The 21,404-nt window shown below is 57.0% G+C and overlaps 1 protein-coding gene across 6 annotated transcripts in view; it reads left to right on the top strand.

Moving 5' to 3' along the window:
• Positions 1 to 19,466, top strand: part of LOC113939239 (soluble calcium-activated nucleotidase 1) — a 32,050-nt gene extending 12,584 nt beyond the window's left edge. For 3 of the 6 annotated variants that reach the window (XM_027624974.2, XM_027624973.2, XM_027624975.2), the window contains exons 3-8: positions 1,417 to 1,620; positions 13,048 to 13,128; positions 14,112 to 14,303; positions 14,800 to 14,931; positions 16,042 to 16,300; positions 18,076 to 19,466. In XM_027624974.2, coding sequence (XP_027480775.1) covers positions 1,417 to 1,620; positions 13,048 to 13,128; positions 14,112 to 14,303; positions 14,800 to 14,931; positions 16,042 to 16,300; positions 18,076 to 19,108 — 1,901 coding nt within the window. In that variant the 3' untranslated portion in view covers positions 19,109 to 19,466. Of the gene's footprint in view, positions 1 to 1,416; positions 1,621 to 2,527; positions 3,307 to 11,459; positions 11,616 to 13,047; positions 13,129 to 14,111; positions 14,304 to 14,799; positions 14,932 to 16,041; positions 16,301 to 18,075 lie in introns of those variants that run through there. The other 3 variants (XM_027624977.2, XM_027624976.2, XM_027624978.2) reach the window with 3 other exon arrangements.
• Positions 19,467 to 21,404: the final 1,938 nt, after the last annotated feature.

The raw sequence follows: 21,404 nt of genomic DNA, 5'->3' as shown, positions 1-21,404 counted from the left end.
CGTGAGTGGCAGTGACCACCCGAGTGGGATCCGAGCTTGGAAATCCTCTGTGACCCACTGCTCTGCCGTGTGCTGGAAAGGAATTACGGCTTTCAGGCAGCGGGGAGCACAGAGCTCCAAGAGGGAGCCACTCGGAAGGGGCAGGGAGGCGCTGGACGTGGTTGGGGGGAGCTGACAAAAGCCTCCGTGCTTGCCCCCGCTCCCCGGGGGGGTGGGGGTGTCTGCACCCTCCAGGAAGCTAAATGCTGCTGGCCTCTCTCAGATCAGAAAAGCAACTAGCTGGGCCTGTGGGACACACGCTGTCTGCCAGCCCTCCCCGCAGTGAGAAAACCCCTTCAGTGCTTGCCCAAGCCTGGGGCAATGGGCAGGGCGCTATCTGGACCAAGTTTCAGAGAAGATACTGTTTGCCCACTTCCTGCCTTAGTCTGTCAGCATTTATGGGCAGCCATTGTAATTCTGTTCTTCCCCGTTGGATCAGGAAGAAAGCAGAGCCTTGGGTTGTCCTGTGGTCAGGTCATCAGAAAGGATGGAAGGCCTGATAATGGAGAGGGTCTTTTCTCAAAAGTGACCCGGGGAAGCTGGCGAGGCCCCTGGGACCACAGGAACTCAGCAGGTCCCTCCGGAGCCACCTGCAGAGAAGCATTCTGCAGGCTGCTGTCATTTCTCGAGGCAGGCTGCAGCTCTGGGTCCTCAGGACCAGCAAGAAGCTTGCAAAACATCTGGGAAAGCAAGCACAATTTAGAACACAGGGTGCAGGGGGATAGCATCCCACCCAGCCTGAGTGCGCTGCAACCTTCAAATTGGGCTCACAGCAAATAAACCTAAGAGGATAAATGCACTGATCGGAGCAGACTCTCTGAGCCCCCGCCAGCCCCTCTTAGCTCCGGCTACTGGCGCTTCCCCTGCTCTCAGTGGGCTCCAGGCACGGTTGTGAGGAACTGCTCTCTGCCGTAATCATAACCCCAAGTGCTTCCTCTTGGCCTGGGTTGGAGGTGATCCTGAGGTTGGGGCATACAGCTTGAGAAACAGAGCTTGGGGATCAGAGGAGATTGACAAGTGGCTGGCTGGGCCTTTGGGAGTGGGGGCTTAGGTGAGGTGTCAGCAGCAGGAGCCATTTGAATCAGTTTGGGAAAGGCTGTTCCAGCAGAGGGTTCCTGGATCGAGTGGCCAAAGAGAATGTGACCGGTCCTGGGCGGGGGGGGGAGAATAGAAGGCGGAGGGAGGTGCCCAGCTGCTGACCCTCTGAGAATGGAGCCCAGAGCCAGGCTGTCCTGCCCCCCGCCCTCTCATCATTGCCTCACGGGAGACCCATCATGGGTGACCTCTGATGCCCAAGGCTGCTGGACCCCACAGGAACCTGGGGAGCCGAGGGGTGGCTGTCATCTCAGGCACGCCCCCTTGTCTCCTTGTCCCCAGGCTTCAAAGCCGAGTGGCTGGCTGTGAAGGACGAGCATCTGTATGTGGGTGGCCTGGGCAAGGAGTGGACCACCAGCACGGGGGAAGTGATGAACGAAAACCCAGAGTGGGTGAAGGTGGTGGGCAGCAGAGGCAGCGTGGACCACGAGAATTGGGTGTCCAGCTATAACGCTCTGCGGGCCGCGGCAGGGATCCAGCCTCCAGGTAAGGGACTGGCCCCGCCTGGGGGGTCATCGGACAGATGATGGTGTGCTGCGCGTGCGCTTCCTCCGAGCGTTTGCTTCAAACCACAGCAGTGTCGTTTCGGGCTCAATTTTGATGATTTCTGTCTGTGATGGCTGCTCCCAGCAGGCCAGTGGCTTCTGGGGACAAGTGAGCCATTTGCTCTTCCTTCACTCGCCCTGACAGATTGCCTCCCACCATCTCAGACTGCAGCCCCCTCCTGCCTGAGCTCTCTGGCTGTTCCCTGAGGGCAGGGCCTGGGCCTCGCCCCTGACCCAGTAGAAGCAAGGTGGACAGGGCTTGGGCTCTTCGCCTCGTCTTCCAAGAGTTGTCGGGGTTTGTGGTGGGGAGTTGTGGTGCTCGGAGCGGCCAGGCAGCTCTGGGCTTGGGGAGCATGACGCTGAGGACGTTGCTTCGCCCTCCAGATAGGGGGTATGCTACTTCCTTTTCAACTTCAGGGCAGCCTCTCCCCTGAGCCCGATCTCTGTCTCACAAACCAAACCCGCTTGTTTATCTCGCTCCCTTCCCCCGGCCCCGCCCTCCGTGTTCCTTAGCACCAAGGAAGCAGAAATGCAGACAGAACTCCCGGCCGCAGGTGACCAGAGATGGGGTGCCAGGGCCAGGACGGCCTGTGTGGTCTTTGTCGCCCTGGGTAATCGAGAACGAGGACAGGTGGAGAGGCCCGTAGGACAGAGGATCGAACGGGGACGCCGCCCCGGTGGACAGGACAGGCCACCTCGCGGCATCGGCAGCGGGAAGCCCGTGCGGGGAAGGAGGCCCTGCAGGCGCGCTCCCGCGTGGCGCTCAGTCCTGCCCGCACCCAGTCGGCGGGGTGGGGCCGGGCCCACCGGGTGGTCTGGTGACCTGTGGGTCTGTCGTGTGTCCCCAGGCTACCTCATTCACGAGTCCGCCTGCTGGAGCGACACGCTGCAGCGATGGTTCTTCCTGCCGCGCCGGGCCAGCCACGAGCAGTACAGTGAGAAGGATGACGAGCGCAAGGGCACCAACCTGCTCCTGAGCGCCGCCCAGGACTTTGGCGACATCTCCGTCAGCCACGTGGGGGACGTGGTCCCCACACACGGCTTCTCCTCCTTCAAGTTCATCCCCAACACTGACGACCAGATCATCGTGGCCCTCAAGTCTGAGGAGGACAGGGGCCGGATCGCCACCTACATCATGGCCTTCACGCTGGACGGGCGCTTCCTACTGCCAGAGACCAAGATCGGCAACGTGAAATACGAAGGAATAGAGTTCGTTTAAATTTACGAAACTCAAACTGGCAAGGCCCAGAGGTGGACGGGTTTTCAGCTCCATCAGGACTCGAATTTTATAAAAACCAGAGGACTGCACTTTTCTTTGGTGTTTTGTTTTGCCTTTTTTTTTTTTTTTCCTTTTCAAAACTCCGAGGTGTGTGCCTGATTCAGGGAGTTCAGCCCAGGGGTGCCTGGAGCGGCGGAGCCCGGAGTCCTCAGAGCTGGGAAAGGGGCCTGGTCCCCGCGGGGCCTGGACCCGTGTGTGCGCTGCCATCTGGTGGTGGGAGCTGGTCCCTGCAGGCGTCCTAAGCTGGGACCCCTCCTTTGTAACCCGGCCTTGCCCTTCTTCCATCCGACCTTCCTTTCTCCTCTTTCTGTTTATTCTTCCATTCAATAAATGTTTCTTGAGCTCCTACTATGTGTCAAGCACTGTGCTCCCTCTGGGAACAAAACAGCGAGTCTGAAGTGGACCTGCCCGTCAGGAACTCCCAGGCCACCTCCTTTTCTTCCTTCTTCGTCAACTTCGTGCATTAAATCCACTTCTCCAAGTTCCTGGAAAAGAATCTGTCTACACTGCAGAGAATTACAGGGCTGTGTGGGTGAGGGCAGGCCTCCAGGGACGCATCTGCCCCAATTCTGCAGGAAAGGACACAAGCCTGCTCGTTTGTCCTCAGCCTCACATCAGACCGTCTCCACTTCATGTGACTCACTCCAGTTTTTCCCTTCAGGAAAATTCTTTGGCCATGCAGCACTTTGAAGTTGTAATTATTAACTTACTTTAATTAAACCAATTTCCTTTCTCGGAATCACCAAATCTGATCACACAGAGCATAGTCCCATAGTTAACTTCATTTCCAGTGGTGGAGGAGATTGGAATTAAGTTCTGACAGTTGGTAAGACAAGTTTTTAAGCGTTTCCAAGTCCTTGGTCAAAGGACACAAAGGTAAAATGTTGCTTTTTATGAGCAACTCTCAGAAGTTGTCATGCCTTTAAAGACTTCCGCAAATGATTATCTTACTTCCTGACCCAAGTGGCACCCTACATTCTGCCACGCCCGCCCTGGGTCCTGGGCGCTGGGCTCTGTCCTCCGGGGTTAGCAAGGACGCCCACCTGGCCCGATGGCTTCTGTCCCTTGACCTTTTATTCCCCTTCTCCAGGGAGCTTTGAAGTCTTCTCTCGAAACTTCGCACAAACGCTGCTTGTCTGCACCCCTGGGCCTCTTCTCCATGCTCCAGGGCAAAGGTAGAGGGTTTAGGACAGGTCAGCCAGGACTGGAGCCAAGAAGGGCCCCACCAGCAGCCCACAGCACCCCTCTCCTGAAGTTCCCTGTCCCCTCAGGAGGATGTGGGGTGCTGTGATGGCCCTGGAAGGGCCATCAGACTTCTCTCACAGACTCTAATACACCTGCTAGGAAGGAACCCAGCGAGGATCCCTTTTGCGCTGCTGTGTCTCTTCCACTATAAAACATCTAGCAAAAGAATGTGACACGTTTCTCTGGAACTGGGCTCCTGCTGGACATAGGCTGGAAGGCCCGAGTCTTTTCTGACTTTGCCTGGCCGGGCTTCCCGACCCACTTCCTTGATAAATGTCACTGATGTTGGGGCTGTGAGTTTTTAAGACACAGGTGAAGTGAGGAAGGTCAGAGGACTTGGGACAGTCACTCAGTTGAGACCTGTCAACCACGGCCTAGGTGCCCCGAAGAGCATTCTCACCATCAGTGATTTTCGACTCTTTTAAAGCTAGACATTTTTTTGTTTCTCTGTCTGCTGCTGTCAGCATAATGATTGTGTTCCTTCCAGCTGGAGCCATTGTTTTGTAAACAATAAAGTGCCAGAGGGGACTGTGTGTTCTCTTTGTCGCCTGGTCTGTGTCGGCTGGAGGCCAAGGGCCTGCGCAGCTCACGGAAGGGTGCGTGCGCTCTGTCCTTCTGTTTGGGGTCTGGGGTCTGACATGCCATGGGAGTTCATGGGACAGGCACCATCGCAGACGGGGAAAGCCTTTTCTGGAAAATGAATCATCCAGTCCCGACTTTTCCTAAATCTGAAGAAGCGCTTTTGGTCATGATGGTTAAGAAGATGACTGTGAAGTCACTCGCAGGCACCAGTCCTGGCCCTGACACTGGTGCTGTGTGACCTGGGACAGCTTATCTAACTTCTCTGTCCTTTGCATTCCTCATCTGTAAAGGGAAGATGCTGTCGTGAGTAGCCCCTAATGCTTAGTTTGTGTGCACTTGCCCGCTCTGTGGAGCGCTCCGGATGATTGGGTGATGAGGAGGATCCCAGGAAAGAGGTCTAGACCCGTTAGGGCTTCGTTAGTATGACTGTGAAGCTGCAGGGATGAGACCATTCCCAAGGGCGTGCAGGATCCTAGGAAGCTCTACATCAAAGCCGCAGGAGCACTGGAAAGGGAGGGGCCGATGAAGAAGAGAGGCCTGAACTGGAATAGGAGGAACGAGAGTGTGATGTCCTAAAGCCAAGTGTGCCCGCAGAGTCCCTTTTGTCTCTTCAGACCCTCCCTTCCCCTTCTCCTCCCTGCCCTGCTCTGGTCCCCAGAGACTGACCTGAGTGAGCCTCACCTGTGCCCTCTGTGAAGATCCTGACTGGCAGGACGGAGGAGGATGAGCTGGGGGGTCCCCGATTCCCTCCCGCAGGGTTGCCTCCGGCACGATCTCACGAGGCAGGTCCCTCTACTCTCAGCCGACGCTCCAGTGACTGCTCCCTGCCCTCATCCCTCTGGCCTGAGAGTGGTCCGAGCTCCAGATACCACTCTACCCCTTGTGGTGCCCCTACTCCTGCTCACTCACACCTTGTAAGTAGCCCCTTTCTTAAAGCCTCCTTAGTGACCCCAGTTTGGAGCCATCTGTTTCCTGCTGGGAGCCTAACCCATCAAATACCGCGGGGAGGTCAAGTAAGAAGGTCTGGAAGTATCTGTGGACTGAGCAACGAGGAGGACCTGGTGTTCTTGGCAGCCCTCGTGAGAACAGTTCCAGGAGAGCCGTGAGGGAGATGCCAGAGTGTGTCAGCCTGGGGTGGGACCAGACAGGGAGTTGCCAGTGGAGGAGCAAGGAACTGAAAACCAGCCCTCAGCCCTCTGAGAAGCCATGAGCCTCTGGACTCACACAGGTGGTGACTTTGGCCCACACGGTACTCTTCATCTGTACAGCACATAACTGATGAGCAAAAAGAAAACTCCCAAAAACCACACTGGAACTAAGTGAAAAAAAGTGACATTAATTTCTTCCCAAATGTTAATCCTGTCATGTGCACTTTAAATTGGTAAGTTTCAAAGTAAAATTGTACCTTAATAAAATTGTTAAAAAGATCTAAATAAAACAAAAATAAAATGCCTTCACACAAAATTCTGAGCACAGACGGTTTTACTGGTGAATTGTACCAAAGATTTAAAGAAGAAATTATACCAAGCCCACACAAAATCTTCCATGATTTTGGACACTTCCCAACTCATTTTATGGGGGCATCACCATCCTGATACCAAAACCAGACAAATATATTACAAAAAAAGAAAAATCTAGACCAGTATCCCTCATGAACATAGATGCAAAAATCTTTGGCAAAAGTTTAGATGGTTGAATCCAGCTGTATATAAAAGTGAAAATAATTCATGAGAAAGTGTGATTTACTCCGGGAATGCAAGGTTGGTTTAATATTCTAAAACCAATGTAATCCACCGCATTGACAGACTAAGAAGGAAAAACCATATGATCATCTCCAAAGATACAGAAAAAACATTTGACAACATTCACTACCCATTCATGGTTTTAAAAACAAGCAAACAAAACTCTTAAGCAAACTAGGCAAAAAAGGAACATCTCTAACCTGATAAAGGGCATCTGCAAAAAACCTACAGCTAATGTCATACTTTGTGCTGAAAGCCTGAATGTTTTCCTCATACGTCTGAGAACAAGGCAAGAATGGCCACTTTCACCACTTCCCCCCCACCATTTAACTTCTTATAGTGAAATCATTTTAAACCACACAGACGTAAAACTTAGATAGTGTAGCTCTGTTCCCTTCATGCAGCCCTCTCTGGTGCTAACACCTTACAGTTCCCACGACTGTAAGCACAGTGATCAGGCCCAGGAAACTGACATTGCTCTCATCGCTTTTATTCACAATCGTCTGATGGGATGTCCCAGACAGTGCAATTAGCCAAGGAAAAGAAAGTCATTCAGACTGGAAGAGAAAGCGTAAAACTGTCTTTATTTGCCAATGACAAGATTGACTAGATAGAAAAGCCTAAGAAATCTTCAAAAAACTAGCTACCAGAACTAACAGTTGAGTTTAGCAAAGCTAAAGGATGCACAGTGCCCATACAGAACTAAGTTATTTCTGTGTAGCCACAGTGAAAAATTGGAAACTGTGAAATAGATATAAATAGTTACATATAAACATGTGCAAGATCTATAGACTGAAACTGCAAAACACGGATGAGATCAAAGCCCAAATAAGTGGAACAATATACTGTCTTGATGGATGAGAATACTCAATTTTGAGATGGAAAAAGTCAAAGGACTTCTACTGTCTGGCTTCTGGACTTAATATATATTAAGCTATAAGCAATCGAAGCTGTTATATTGGCAGGACAATAGACCTGTAAATCAAAGGAACACAAAAGAGTCCATAAATACACCCATATGTGTGTGGTCCGTGGATTTTGGGCCAAGGTGCCAGAGTAGTATAGTGGGGGAAAGATTGTCTTTGCGTAAGTGGTGTTGGGACAAGTCTTACCTCTATGGAAGCAAATGATTGAAACCCTTAACTCCCACCATTCACAAAATTACCTCAGAGTAGATCCTAGAACTAAATCCAAGAGCTAACACTACAAAACTCCAGAAGACAGCAGACCTTTGGGCCAGGCAGAGACTTCTTCAACATGACACCAAAAGAATGAGACTTTGAGCTTCATCTAGATTTGAAACCTTCATTCTTCAGAAGACGCTGTTAAGATGAAAAGGCATGAAAAGATAAAAACAAAATTTGTAGATCCTATCTGCTAAAGGACTTGCATCCAGAGTATGTAAAGAATGTGTACAACTCAGTAATAAGACAAACAGCCCGATTTAAAACGTGCCTGGGATCTAAATAGGCACTTCACCAAAGAGGATGTACGAGTGACAGGCAAGCGTGTGAGGAGATGCTCAACAGCATTAGCCATTAACACCACAATGAGACCCCACTGCGTACCCACCAGAGTGGATACAATTAAAAAGACTGGCAACACCAAGTATTGGTGAGGATTTAGAGTGGCTGGGACTCTCAGACAATTACCAGTAGAGATGCAGAATGGCCAGGCCACTGTGGGAAACAGTTTGATCGTTTCTTAAAAAGTTAAACATCTAGGGGCGCCTGGATGGCTCAGTCGGTTAAGCGTCGACTCTTGATCTCAGCTCAGGCCTTGATCTCAGGGTTGTCAGTTCAGGCCCCACACTGGGCACTGGAACCTACTTAAAAAAAAAAAAAGTTAAACATCTGTCATATGACCAGGTAACCCTATCCCTAGGTATTTTACACAAAAGAAAGCAAAGCTTGTGTTCACACCAAGTCTGCTCCCCAAACGGTCCTAAGAGCTTTATTCATAACAGTCACAACCTGGGAATGTCCCAAATGCCCGTCAATGCAGAAATGCATAAGCAAACTATAGTCCGTCCATGGGGGGGGGGGGGGGCGGCTAGAACAGAGAACCAAAAATGGACCAGTTACTGGTATTTGCAGTGACATGAGTGAATCTCAAAAGCAAAAGCATCGTGCTAAGTAAAAGGAGCCAGATACAAAACATTACATATTGTATGTTTCTATTTATATGAAAACACACAAAGCAGATAGGTGGTTGCCAGGGATGAGGACTGACTGCAAAGGGGCTTAAGGGCACTTTTGGGGTGATGAAAATGTTCTGTACATCATGGTTGTGGTCATGGTTGCTGTCCATATACCTTTGTCAAAACTCATTCAATCTATGCATTTTATTGTATGTAGATTGTATCTCAAGCCAATTTTTTAAAAAGAGAAGTATAGGTTTGAATCCCAGCTCCTTCCCTTCCAGCTGGATAACTGGGCCGATGTTGCCTCTCTGCACCTCTGTCTTCTCACCTACAAGGGGGTTAAGAAGAGTAGCTGCTTCCCATCGGGGTTTGAGTATCATGCGTGTGGACGGGCCGTGGCAGTGCATGGCTGCATGGATGTTGGGCAAGGGGGTGGGGTAGCCTAGAAGCTAGCTGAGCGTTCTCTCCTGCCTCGGTGGCAGTGGCTTCCTGGTGACAGCAACATTGTGCACACCATCACAGCCAGGTCCAGGCATCCGTGGTGTCCGGGGCTTTCAGTCTCCTTCTCAGAACTGAGAGGAGCGGGGCATCTCAAGTGCCGGTTCCATGGTCCCCTTTGTGGAAAGCCCCGGGGGAGCAGGTACTCTGATTCCACGAAGAGGCCTCAATCTTATATTTTACTCCCTTCAACTCGAAGGACTTCCCAGGACTGTGGGGCTAAAGATTCAGCATCTTGAGTTTTAAACTTGCCACTGTGAACATTAATAAAAGGGAAACTGGGTTAGAATGGAGCGGGGCGGCCAGCAGGGAGAGCTCTCCCAGCCAGTGCCTGTTGCCCACTGCAGACCCAGCAGGAAGAGAGCACCTTGCACCGGGACCCCACTTGACTACCCCACCTGGTGGAAGGAAGGTTTCTTCCTCCCCCTGCAACAGCCCAGCCAGTGAGACACCCCCATGCTTCTAACTCCCAGTTTACTCCAAGGGGCTTTCTGTCTCTAACAATGCCCCCTTCTCTCTATAGAAGAGCCTCCTCTTTGTTTGGTGGACCTGCCTGTGGTTCTGCCATTGGTTGCTTATTCCAGGTTGCAATTCCTGAATAAACTGATTTTTGCTGGTAGGATAACTCGCAGTTTTATTTGTAAAGCTAACGCCACCAACACCTCCCAAAGGACTTCCTTTGTCTCCTTTCCCTGACAGGCAATTTGTTTGGGCGGAACTCCGTGGAAACTATGTGAAGGAAGGTTCTGGAGGTTCTGTGCCAACAAACCTGAAGCTCCTTAATCTGGATGGGATTTTAAAACTCACCACGGTCTCTTTTGCCAGCACTGTTTCCAGATGCTTCTCCTCCTGGATACCTACGGTTTCTTTGGAGGGAGCTAGATGAACCATGCCACTCCCTAAAACCATACGTCTCGGGCAGATAGCCATTAAATGCTTGACCTCGGGGCTCAGTCCCTGGGACCACAGGCTGCCAGGGAGAAAGTGTGTCTCTGCCGGTGGCTCTCAGCCCTGGCTGCACATGGCAGCCACCTGGAAGGCTTTAAAATGCCCATGAATGTCCCCACCCCAGAGATGGAGACTGAGTGGACCTTGGCATCGGGAGTTGGTAAAATTCCCACGTGCTTCTCATGTGCAGACCAGGTTGAGAGCCGCAAGGCTAAAGAGACCTGGGGACAGTCCAAGGGACAGCTCTCATCCAGAACCTTGGGATGCAGGTGACCAAAACAATAGAGGGCATTGATTGCCTCATTTAACCGCAAATCCCAGAACTTGACCTTGACTTCAGGCCAGCTGGAGCCAGGGGCTCAGACCACCGTCAAGACCTCCTGCCTCCATGTCCTGACTCTGCCCAAATGCCCCCTAGAGGGTCCCTCCAAGAGCCCGAAGCTGACTGTCGCCACACTGGCTGCCATCACGGCTCCTCCCTGACACTATCCCTGTGGCAAGGGGCCTGCAGGGCTCTGAGCTGTCAGTTCTGGGTCCAACTCTGGGGGAGCCTGGGGTCCTCAGAGCACAGCGTGGGAGTGAGAGAGGGTGCTTCCCCAAGGGAGAACCGTGGGTGCCGCCTCCTCTTGGAGGCCAGGGATGGCTGGAAGCGGGGCTGGACACTTTACAGCCACTCCAGAGGCTTTGTCCCCTGCCCCGCCGGGGGTGAGACGCTGGGAGAACAGCCGGTGTTGGGGGTGGGTGGCATCCTCTGCTGGTGACCAGCGCGGGCTCTGGGGGTCACTGCTGCGCGTGGGGCCCAGCTCTTCCCATTGCTGGCTGCATACCTGAGCATGTTGTCTCATGTTTCAGGGCCTCCCTCCCACTGTCAGGGGGACGACTCTGTGTGGCCTCGCAGAGGGGGGCCTCTCTGGGAGGTCAGGCATGCCAAGCACTCAGAGCCAGGCAGACTCATAATGAGCAGCCATCCTGGCGGCATCCCCCCTGCTGGCAGTGTGCCAGACCCAGGACACGGCTCAGAGCATTCAACGGGAGCCCACAGTCACACCGGCAGGTGCAGACCCTGCCTGTCTGTGCCTACCCTCACTCTGCCTCCCGCTGTCCCCCCGCTTCCCCTCTCTGCCCTCCCCCAACGCCAGCCCTGGGGGCCCGTGCAGCTTAGATCGTTTACGTTCACGTGTAGCTGTTGGCCGTCTTGCTGTGGTTATGGTCAGCTACGCTGCCTGCCTCGGGCCACTGCCACCCCGACATCCGCAGTCAGAGCTGAGGGGCGGCGGGGGGGGCCCAGGGAGCCTTGTTGGCAGCCAATCGCAGAAGAAACCCAAGTCAGGTGGTTTCTAGAAATCGAAACTAGACTGTTTTCTCTGGTATTTCCTGGGACCAGCCTGACCACACTTCATACTGGGAGGGTTTTCTGGGTTGAAGGAGAGGCCACAGAGGGATCCTGCAGCGGGAAGCTGAGAGACTCCAGGGCAGCCGTCAGTAGTTGCCTCAGGCAGGTAAGCTCATGCCTTTCGCTCTCAAGTGGGTGTCCCTCTCTCTACCCAATGTCACCTAGTGGGTATAATGTCCCTGTTTGTACCCAACTGGGGATCTGGTGCTCTTCCTCAGCCCAGGGACCATCATTGCTGCTCCCAGATCCATAGAGTCTATATGTACAGTTGCCCAGGTTGCTCACTGCACAAGGGCGAAGGGGCAGGCAGGCTTGGAATTCAGCCCAGTACACTCTCCCCAGTTTGTGCATTTCGGCCCAGGCCTATGCCTGTCCAAAGGAAGAGTATCTTTTTCTAATTTGCAAAAGGCACCAAATGAGCCAGGATCAGGCAGCCCTATCCCAACTTCTGATACAAGGGAGTCGGTCTACAGCAGGTGGCCATGACCACCCCAAGGGCAGCCACATTTGGGTACAATATACCAGGTGCATGATTGGCCATTGTTAATGCAGACCTGGGGTGCTGCCTTGGGGCCACCAGGCCCTCACCCGTAGGGGTGCCCACAACAGCTGCCTCGTGCTCTACTTGCTGGGCCTCGGAGTGGTGCAGGGGCCACGGGATTCTCATGAGCCAGAGAGACAATGACTGACTTCTCCACTTTCAGAACATGGCAGGGACAGCAGGTGGGGAGCAGGTTGGGGATGAAGACGAAAAGCAAGCCCAAATAATTCTAGAGAAGCAAGAACTCCAGGCAAAAGTTGGAAGAGCTGGGCCTCCCCATGCTCCCTGTGCCCCACCCAGTCTGACTGTGTGGCCTTGGTGGCCACAGCTTATCAGAGCTTCTGTTTCTTGGGGACACTGATATCGGGCAGATCCCCACCCAGCCACCCGCTCAGCATTTCCTCCCTACCCTGCTCCCCCAGCCCCTACCCAGCTGCAGAGTCAGTCCCAGACCTCAGCCCTGGTCCCCCTCCTCCCTGCTCCCAGCCGCCTCCTCTGGCCCTCTCTGTCACTCCTGCCTGGCTTTCTGTGGCCTCCTGATGTGTCCCCTCCCTTCGGGGGCTCACAGATAGCTCTCCAGGCCCTCCCACAGGGGTCCAACTGCCTGAAGATAAAGCCCCCCCCACGCACACCCAGGCCTCTCCTGGTCTGGGCCTCGCTCGCATGCCCCCGACTCCTCTCTCCACTGTTCCCACCCAACCCCACTGCTGGCCAGGCCGAGGGCTGGTTTTCTGAGACGGACTTTTGTTCCCACTGTCTTGCTGCTTAGAGACCTCCCCCAGGTCCCCTCCCCTTTGGGGAAGTCTTAGTCCTCCTTGGAGGACCACGCCCCAGACAGGTGGGGGACCCCTATCACACTCACAGCTCAGAGGAGCAGGGACTGTGCCTGTCTGCTGTCCTCCACACGTAGGGTCTAAAGGGTCCTGGACACTCGGGGGCCTAGTCCCCAGGGTTGTCCAGCTCTGCTGTCTGATTCTGCTGCTTCCTTCTGTCGCAGGACGACGGCCTCCGCTCCCAGGAGAGGCCATGGCCATCCCACCGCTCCTCTGGATGTGGCTGCTGGTTGCAGGGACTCAAGGTGAGCTGCACCCCAGGATTGCTGAAAGCGGCAGTCTGAGAAGCTGCCGCTCCCCGTTCTGTGGCCTTGAGCCGTCGCAGAAAATCGAGGCAACGTTTAGCCCGGGTCTTCTCTCCTGCTTGAAGCCCTGGTTATCCTAAGTGATGGTGGCTTATAGGTTCTGGGGGGATACCAAAGGATTCTCCATTTCATCCTATGGGAACCAGAGGGACTGAGCGTAGGAGCCCATCAGACAGGCCAAGTGCGGGGGGCGGGAGGGTCATGAGTCAGGGCCCTTCCATACGGTCAGACTTCCAGAGTTCCAGACGCCGGTCCTCATGCTCTCTGCCCTTCGGGCTCAGGAGGCCCTTCCTTGTCCTGGTGACCTCATGGAGGCTGGCTACTCCCCAGCTGAGAACCGCCCTCCAGCATGGCACCCAGCTCCTTCCTGACCCTGTCCCAGAACAATCCCACTTTCTCTGTACACCCGGCTCGTTCTGCTGGTGTTTCTGGGGGTCCCTGGGCCTGCTACTCCAGGACTTCCGCCCCAGGCCTCCCAGCGGTCCTTGCTGTGATGCGCACGGTGCACCGCAAGCCCCAGACACCCTCAGGTGGGATCAGCGTGGGCCCCTCCTTCTCCCCCGTTCTTCCCCGGGGTCCCACCTCCCCCACCCTCAGGTGCCGGGGCTCCAGTTGCCCCTTCTGCTCCTTCTCGTACCCATGGAGGAAGGACTCAGACCTCAAAGACAAGAAAAGGCGCTTTACTCTCTGTGGGGGTGGGGGGGTGCACATCTTCCACTCCTTCCTGGTGGGTGAGCCCTCAAGGGTGGATGGGGGGCTTTACAGCTGATGGTTCAGTGGGCACCCCCTTGGGGGGAACTTGACAAGGAACCCCCCCAGTTGGGAGAAGTGAGGGGCGAGGTAGTGCTTCTCTGTGGCGATGGAGGCCCAGCTGCCCGGCCTTCATCCCTGCTGATCTCTTTGTTCCCTCGGGAGCCTTGTAGGTGAGAAAGATGGGGACATGCGGCTGGCCGATGGGGACACCGCCAATGAGGGTCGCGTGGAGATCTTCTACAGAGGCCAGTGGGGGACCGTGTGTGACAACCTGTGGGACCTGACGGATGCCAGCGTCGTCTGCCGGGCCCTGGGGTTTGCGAATGCCACCGAGGCTCTGGGCGGAGCTGCCTTTGGGCCAGGTAGGCCTGCCTGTCCCCAGGTCCTCCAAAGCGGAGCCTCGCTGCCAAGCAGCCTGTCCCAGGAAGGGACTGTCACCTGAGACACGCACATGGCCTTCCTAACTCACGGAGCACTGGCAAACATTTGAAATAGTTCCGCAGGGGCTCTGACAGGCCATCCCGTTCCCTCAGGGCACGTCCCTTCCTGAAACAGTCCCCCCCAGCCCCCCCTCCCCACCCCGAGGAGTCTGGTGCAGGGACAGCTCCCCTGACACAGCCAACAGAGGCTGCTTCGTGGTACAGTGTTCCAAGCATAAACCCGAAGTCCCGCTCGGCTCGGATGGATGGGGGGCCCCAGGTTCTACCCGGTGCCAGACGGCGCAGGGGAGCGTGAGGGCCGAGCGGCCCTGGTCACAGATCGGGAGGCCCGCGGAGTGCTTCTCCCATGGCTCCTGGGGGAGCAGCCCCGTGCTCTCCCCCCACGCCCCAGCCCCCGTCCTCCTTGCTGTGCCACCAGGCGCCGGCCCGGTCATGCTGGATGAGGTGGAGTGCACGGGCACGGAGCCCTCGCTGGCCAGCTGCAGGTCCCTGGGCTGGCTGAAGAGTCACTGCAGGCACAACCAGGACGCCGGCGTGGTCTGCACCAACGGTGAGCCCCGGGGCGCGCGCGCCATCCGTGCGGAGGGCACGCCTGTGCCCAGTTCCCCTGTGACACCCTCCTGGCTGGGAGGGGACAGGAGAGCCTCCAGGGCCTGGCCCTCCCAGCAGTGATCCCGAACTCCCCCCCGCCCCGCCCTTCCCTGGCACGGCTCAGAAATGCCACGTTCACCTGGGGTCATCTGGCAAGAGCCGCGGGCCGCCTGCACGGGCCACCTGCCTGTCGCCTCTCCCGGTCGTCGGTCCTCATGCGCCCACGTGCCTCGACAGCAAGCTGAATGTGCCTTCAACCTGCCCTGCTGGCGGGAGCCCGCCCTCGCACCCCTCCCTGCCCCCCCCAGCCCCGCCACACGTGCTGACCTTGCCAGGTGCTCTGTGTTCTTCGGTCCCTGAATCCAGTGTTACTGTCGTCCACTTGTCCTTCTTCCTGGGCTTCACACAGGGCTTGGGGGCCAGTCAGAGCATTGACACAAGGAGGGGTCACGGGGGGTGGGGCGGGCAGGAGATGCACCTGGGCCTGGGGTGCAGGGCAGGGAGCAGTCGTGGTGGGGAGCCCATGTGGGAGCGGGGGCCAGAGGAGTGAGGGGCTGAACCCGCCTGGCTGACGTGTCAGGACTGATTCAAACCTATTCGTGGCAAAGGAAGGGCAGGTGGGGTTTGGTTCCCAGCGAGGCTTTGGGATTGTTGGTGGGGGGGTCGCTTCTCTAGGCCTCGGTTCCTGAGGGAGCCTGCTAGGGGCCCCAAAGCTCGAAATCGAGTTTCCATAAGACCCTCACTCTTCAGACCATCAAACCAGGGAGACGTTCTGGGTTTTTAGAAGGTGCCGCCTGGGTCATTGTTTGATGGGTCAGGGTTTTAAACGGGTGGGGCCTCGGACTCTGGAAGTCAGTGGAGGGGCTGCCTGAATGTGGGGGAGCAGGGGATCTGACCGGGGGTGTTCAACAGGGGCAGGGAGGCTCTGGGCCACAGAGGGGAATGGCACCCTCGTCTTCCCCGAGCCTTCCTGAGTAGATGGAGCTGGGAGGAGCCTGAGTCCAGGGAGGAGAAGTGTTCTCGGTGACAGCACCTGACCTAACCATATGCTCCCCTCTGCCCCTTCTAGAAACTCGAGATGCCCACACCCTTGACCTGTCAGATGAGCTCCCTGCAGCCCTTGAGCAGATCTTTGACAGCCAGAGGGGCTGTGACCTGTCCATCAGCGTGAGGGCAAGGGACCAGGAGGAGGAGGGCCTGGACTTGTGTGTCCACAGGCTGATCCTGTCTGCCAACCCCGAGGCTCAGGCCCTGTGGAAGGAGCCGGGCCCCACGGTCACCATGGAGGTGGACACAGAGTGCCTGCCTGTTGTCAGAGACTTTATCAGGTGACCGCCCTTGGGATGGGGGTACCAGGGCCTGGGCACCTCCCCTCCGACAGCAAACCATGGGGCTACGGCACCGAGCACATCGGTGCTTTCGTGGACACAAGCATGTGTACGACACACACGTACATGCACACTCACCCCCACACACATACCTACATTCACCCACATTCACACCTGTGCACACGCTTGGGCGTACATGCTTGGGCTCACAGTCGTGTGCATTCCACACTCACACGTGTGCATAATACACTCGCTGCGACACATGTATGCACACACATTCGCACACTCCTACGTATACTTGCATACTCTGCACTGACACCCACACTGTCACACACAGATACACCGACTTCCACAAAACACTGCATAAAACATCTCCCGAGGGAACTGCCACTATTATAAGAGGTCTCAAATGCTCTGTGGGTTACGAATTCGCCAGGAACAAGATGGCTGGATTGGTGAAAGGTTGCCACAGGGGCCTGGGGCAGAGCTGGGAAGGGGCCCGGGTGTCGCCCAGAGCAGGAGGCTCCTTGCACACTCGAGGCCGCGGGTCTGGGCCACCTGCCTCGCAACACCACATCACACGGGCCCGGACAGCTGTGTGGTAGGGGAGAAATCAGGTGGCCCAGAAACACACACACCACCCCTACCTCGTAGGTAACCTAAGGATATGGTGTAGTATTTCCAAGAACCTACAACCTAGTTATGAATTCATCCTCCCGCTCCTCATGCACTGACCTCGCTTGTGTGAAAGGTAGAACCCCTGCAACTCCACACCCATCAGAAAGTCTTACCTGGGCCTTTGCACACGCTCGGCAGCGTGCATGAGCCAGTGCCCCGCATGAGGAAACTGAGACACGAGGGGCCAGCCTGTCCTGGGCCTGGGCCGTCACCCGTGCCACCAGGCCACCCTACTGGGGCCTCACAGGGGCCGGTGTTCAGAAAGCATCCGTTTACCTGCCCCCTGCCCCCCGCCTTACGGGGGCCAAAGGTGTCGGCCCAAACTGGCAGACGTGCTTTCCAAAAAATAAAGAGAGACCACTGGTTCCCCCCGCAAAAGAAAGAAAGAAAGCATCCATTTAAAAAGAACTGCTCCTTTTTGTTCTTAAGACCTAAAGCTTTATATAGCAGGCAGTGACATTTAAGAGAAAACAACAAATGGCAATTTTTCATGAGATGAAAATGGTTTCTTTCCAGCCAAGTATGAGAAGTTGGTGGCTAGCCTGCGCCCCTCCCAGTGAGGTCCATTTCTGTGACATGTTTGAGGACGAGGGCAGGTGCCCGTCCCCGCCTTCCCTGGCCCAGCTGGGGTCGTGCCCTGGGTCACCGGGAGCAAGGGCTCCCCGTCGGCAGGGGAAGCAGACGGGGGGCAAGCAGGGCTGAAGGGGTCCAGCGGGGGGTGTGCCAGCGGGAAGGAAGGGGCGGTGCCGGCCGAGGGGACAGCGGTGACGGGGAAGGCGGGGGACAGGAGGTGGTGGGGCTGCCTCCCTTGGGTGAGGACGGAGCGTCATGCTCCAGGGCCCTGGGGTCTGCCTGCTTGTCTGTGCACGTGGCTCTGAGCCAGCCTGAGGCTGGAATGTGGATTGACCCGAAGGATAAAGGCATGGGGCACGGAGTGCCTCTTGCGATGGCTGGCACCCCCGGGGGTGTCCGTGGGTCAGTGGCAAACACGTGGTCGACAGTGGTGTTGGAGAGGCAGGCCCGGCACACACCCGGGCAACCCCGTCGTCCTGCAGGGGCAGGGTGCACCAGGTGCTCAGCTTCCGCTCCCCTCCCAGGTACTTCTACTCCCGAAGGCTGGAGATTTCCCTGACGTCCGTGAAGTGCTTCCACAAGCTCGCGTCTGACTACAGGGCCTGGCGGCTGCAGAGCTTCTGCGCCAGCCTCTTTGCCGTCCTCCTCCCCGAGGACCCCTCCTTCCAGACGCCCCTGGACCTCTACACCTATGCACTGGCCACGCGGGACCCCGTGCTGGAGGAGCTGTGCGTGCAGTTCCTCGCCTGGAACTTCAAGGCCCTGACGCAGGCCGAGGCCTGGCCCGGCGTGCCCACGGCCCTGCTGCAGGTCCTGCTCTCCAGGAGTGAGCTGGCCGTGCCCAGCGAGCTGGCCCTGCTGATGGCCTTGGACGTGTGGAGCCAGGAGAAGCAGCCTTCCCACAGGGAGGTGGAAAGCCTGGTGGAGAAGGTCCGGTTCCCCATGATGCTGCCCGAAGACCTGTTCGAGCTGCGGTTTAACCTGTCCCTGTACTGGAGCCATGAGGCGCTGTTCCAGAAGAAGATCCTGCAGGCGCTGGAATTCCACACCGTGCCCTTGCGGCTGCTGGCCCAGCACGGAGGCCTGAACCTCACCGAGGATGCCTACCGGCCCCGGCTGTACACCTCGTCCACCTGGAGTGCCTCTGTCTCCGGCAGCTCCAGGGCCTTGTCCAGGTCCTTCCAGACCCCACAGCACCCCAGCTTCCTGTTCCAAACCAGGCTCATCTCCTGGTCTCTGATCTACCTTCCCACCCTCCAGAGCTGCTGGAACTATGGGTTCTCATGCTCCTCGGATGAGGTCCCCCTCCTGCACCTCTCCAAGTCTTACTACTCGGAGCCCACCATCGGCTATGAAAACAAAGCCCTGATCCTCTGCGGGGGGCGCTTTGTGGCCCATGTCACCAACTTTGAGGGCCAGAAGGCCATGATCCCCAGCGCCCTGGGCACCAACAGTTCCAGGAGCGCCTCCCTCTTCCCCTGCCCGGCAGGCTCCTTCAGCAGCTTCCAAGCGGTCATCCGCCCCTTCTACCTGACCAACTCCTCAGGCGTGGACTAGACCGGAGCTTGGAGAAGCCAGGGGCCTCCCAGCACCACTCCGAGCCCCCCCACAGCTGCTTCCCAACTGCCCGCTGCTTCCTGTCCGCAGCCACCCCCCAACGGCGGCCACCAGAGGGCCCTCCTGTTTCCACTGATCTCTCTGAGCTTAGAGAAAGTACTGGAAGGTTTCAACTAATGGCCACCACTGTGCCTAGAAGTCCCAGTAACCCCCCTGCCCCCACCGTCCGGCTGGTTTCCAGGTGGAGAAGCAGGGGAACCTGGGTGGGGCAGCTGTTGGACTTTCCACACCGACTTTCACTTCCCTGTCCTCTGCTGTCCCCCATCTGAGATCACTAAAATTGCGCTGTGGCTCCCAAGTTCCTGTGTTCGTGTGGAGAGTCATGAGTTCATTCTGCACTCAGACGTTGGGTGTGCTGGGCCCTGGGGCGCAGAATGAGCAGGCACAGTCCCTGTCCTCATGAAGCTATGATTTGGGCGTCAGGACACAAGTAGGCAAACATGCGGGGTCATTAAAATTGGAATAACGGGTGATGAAAACCAAAGGAGGTGCGGGGGAAGGTGCGGGCTAGACCCACTTGGGGTTAGATCTCCAGGGGGAAATGAAGATGAGAGCAGCAGGCGCGTGGAAATGCGGTGGGGGGGGGGGGGGGGGGCTGGGAGGATGCGCTCCAGGGAGAAGGAGCGGCCCCAGCTCAGCACCGCGCCTCTGTCTGTCCTCGCACGCGTGCCCAGGGACGGGGACCCAGTGCCTGTGAGAACAACCTCCATGCCCCTCAGCAAGGTGCCCGACCACAAATAAACAAGGCCTGTGCCAGGGCGGGCCGGCCAGGGGGACTCGCAGAATCTAGGCGGGGGCGGGGGCCGAGGCGGGGCCCCCGTGAGAATGTCCCCACTGCGAGGGGGATGGGAACTCTGGACTGTCCCTGCTTCTCTGTGATACATGCTCCAGGCCCGGGGTCCCCGGTGGAAGCATCTGGTTGGCTGAACCCAGGCCCCGTGCCCCCCGCTCTCCGCCGAAGTCTGAGCGCGAGCCTCCGGACCGTCTTGGCCTCGGGAAGGGGAGGCGGCACCAAGCTCAGCCAATGGGAGGGGGGTTCAGACGCTGGGCAGCAGGCCCCGCCACACACTAACTCCCCACTGGCACTGCAGACGCAAAAGCAGGGGCACAAAGCCTCCCGCCTGCCCCCCTCAACTCCCTCCCCCCCGGCTCCGATGGCGCACCCAGCTCCTGCTCCACCATCTTGGCCACTCCTGTGGCGGTCCCTTGATGTTGTCCAAGTCGATCATTTTACCTGCATCGTGCGTTGACGACAGAGAGCAAACATTGGTGTAAGGACGCCCTGGACGCAGCAGGGGACGCCGCCGGTGGAATTAGCCCCATGGTGGCGCCGACTGTGGCTCTCCTCTCCTCTCCTATGCTGCCCCGGTTCCCGGGGCCCCTGCCTGTGAGGAAGCCCGCAGCCCGGGGACACTCGGCCCCCTGCCCCCCGAGGATCTGCCCGAGTTCCTTCCACCCTCCGCACGCTTTTGCGCGGCAGCCCTGCTCCCCCGGCTCCCCTCGAGCCACCTCTCCGCCCATTGGACTGGCCCAAGGGCATGGTGAGACTGGCACCTTCCAACTCAGTGGGACATGGAGGTGTCTCCTGGTGGAGACATTGGTCTCTCGGGTGTAAGCTCCCTGACGCGGCAGGGCCCAGAGTTTCCGAGGGCGCCACCGGTGACTAGCTGGACGGCTCGGGCACCGCTGACTCCTCTTCCCTGGCTCCGCGAGAACCACGTACTAGCCACGGGCTCAGCGTGTGCCGTGGGCTGGAGAGCCATTGTTGACACGTTTGGCAGGAGATGATGGGGTTTGTAAGGACTCTGGAAGGAGGGTGGTTCCGGGCCCGGCTGACACGCCTCTGGATCGAGGGTCTTCCACCTTTCGTCACTGTCACCCCGAGCCACGCGCCACGGATGCGTCACGGGCTGCGCATACCGAATCCCCGGGCCTTGGCTCCTGCGTGAGTGGGGGGCGGCCTCCATGCTGTTCGGCTAGTCCAGGGTCGGTAGCACTAACACCAGTATGACGGTTGAGGAGGGCCGATCCCAATCTGGAATAAATGTCAGTTCCTCGGCTGGGGGGTGTCTGCCGTGAGCAAGTGTCCTGGGGAGCCTCATAAGCTGCCGGGTGAGGGCTCAGAAGCAAAGGTCAGATTACATCAGCCGGGGTGACCAGGCCAAGGTCAGCCCCGGCAAAGCCTCCCTCCCTGCCACCACGGCCACCCGGAGAGCCAGAAGAGCAGGCCCTTGTG

This window comes from Zalophus californianus, chromosome 16 (genome assembly GCF_009762305.2).
Source record: "Zalophus californianus isolate mZalCal1 chromosome 16, mZalCal1.pri.v2, whole genome shotgun sequence".
In the NCBI taxonomy this organism is placed as follows: domain Eukaryota; kingdom Metazoa; phylum Chordata; class Mammalia; order Carnivora; family Otariidae; genus Zalophus; species Zalophus californianus.
Note: the sequence above shows the minus strand (reverse complement) of the source record. Positions and strands in the feature narration are given on the sequence as shown.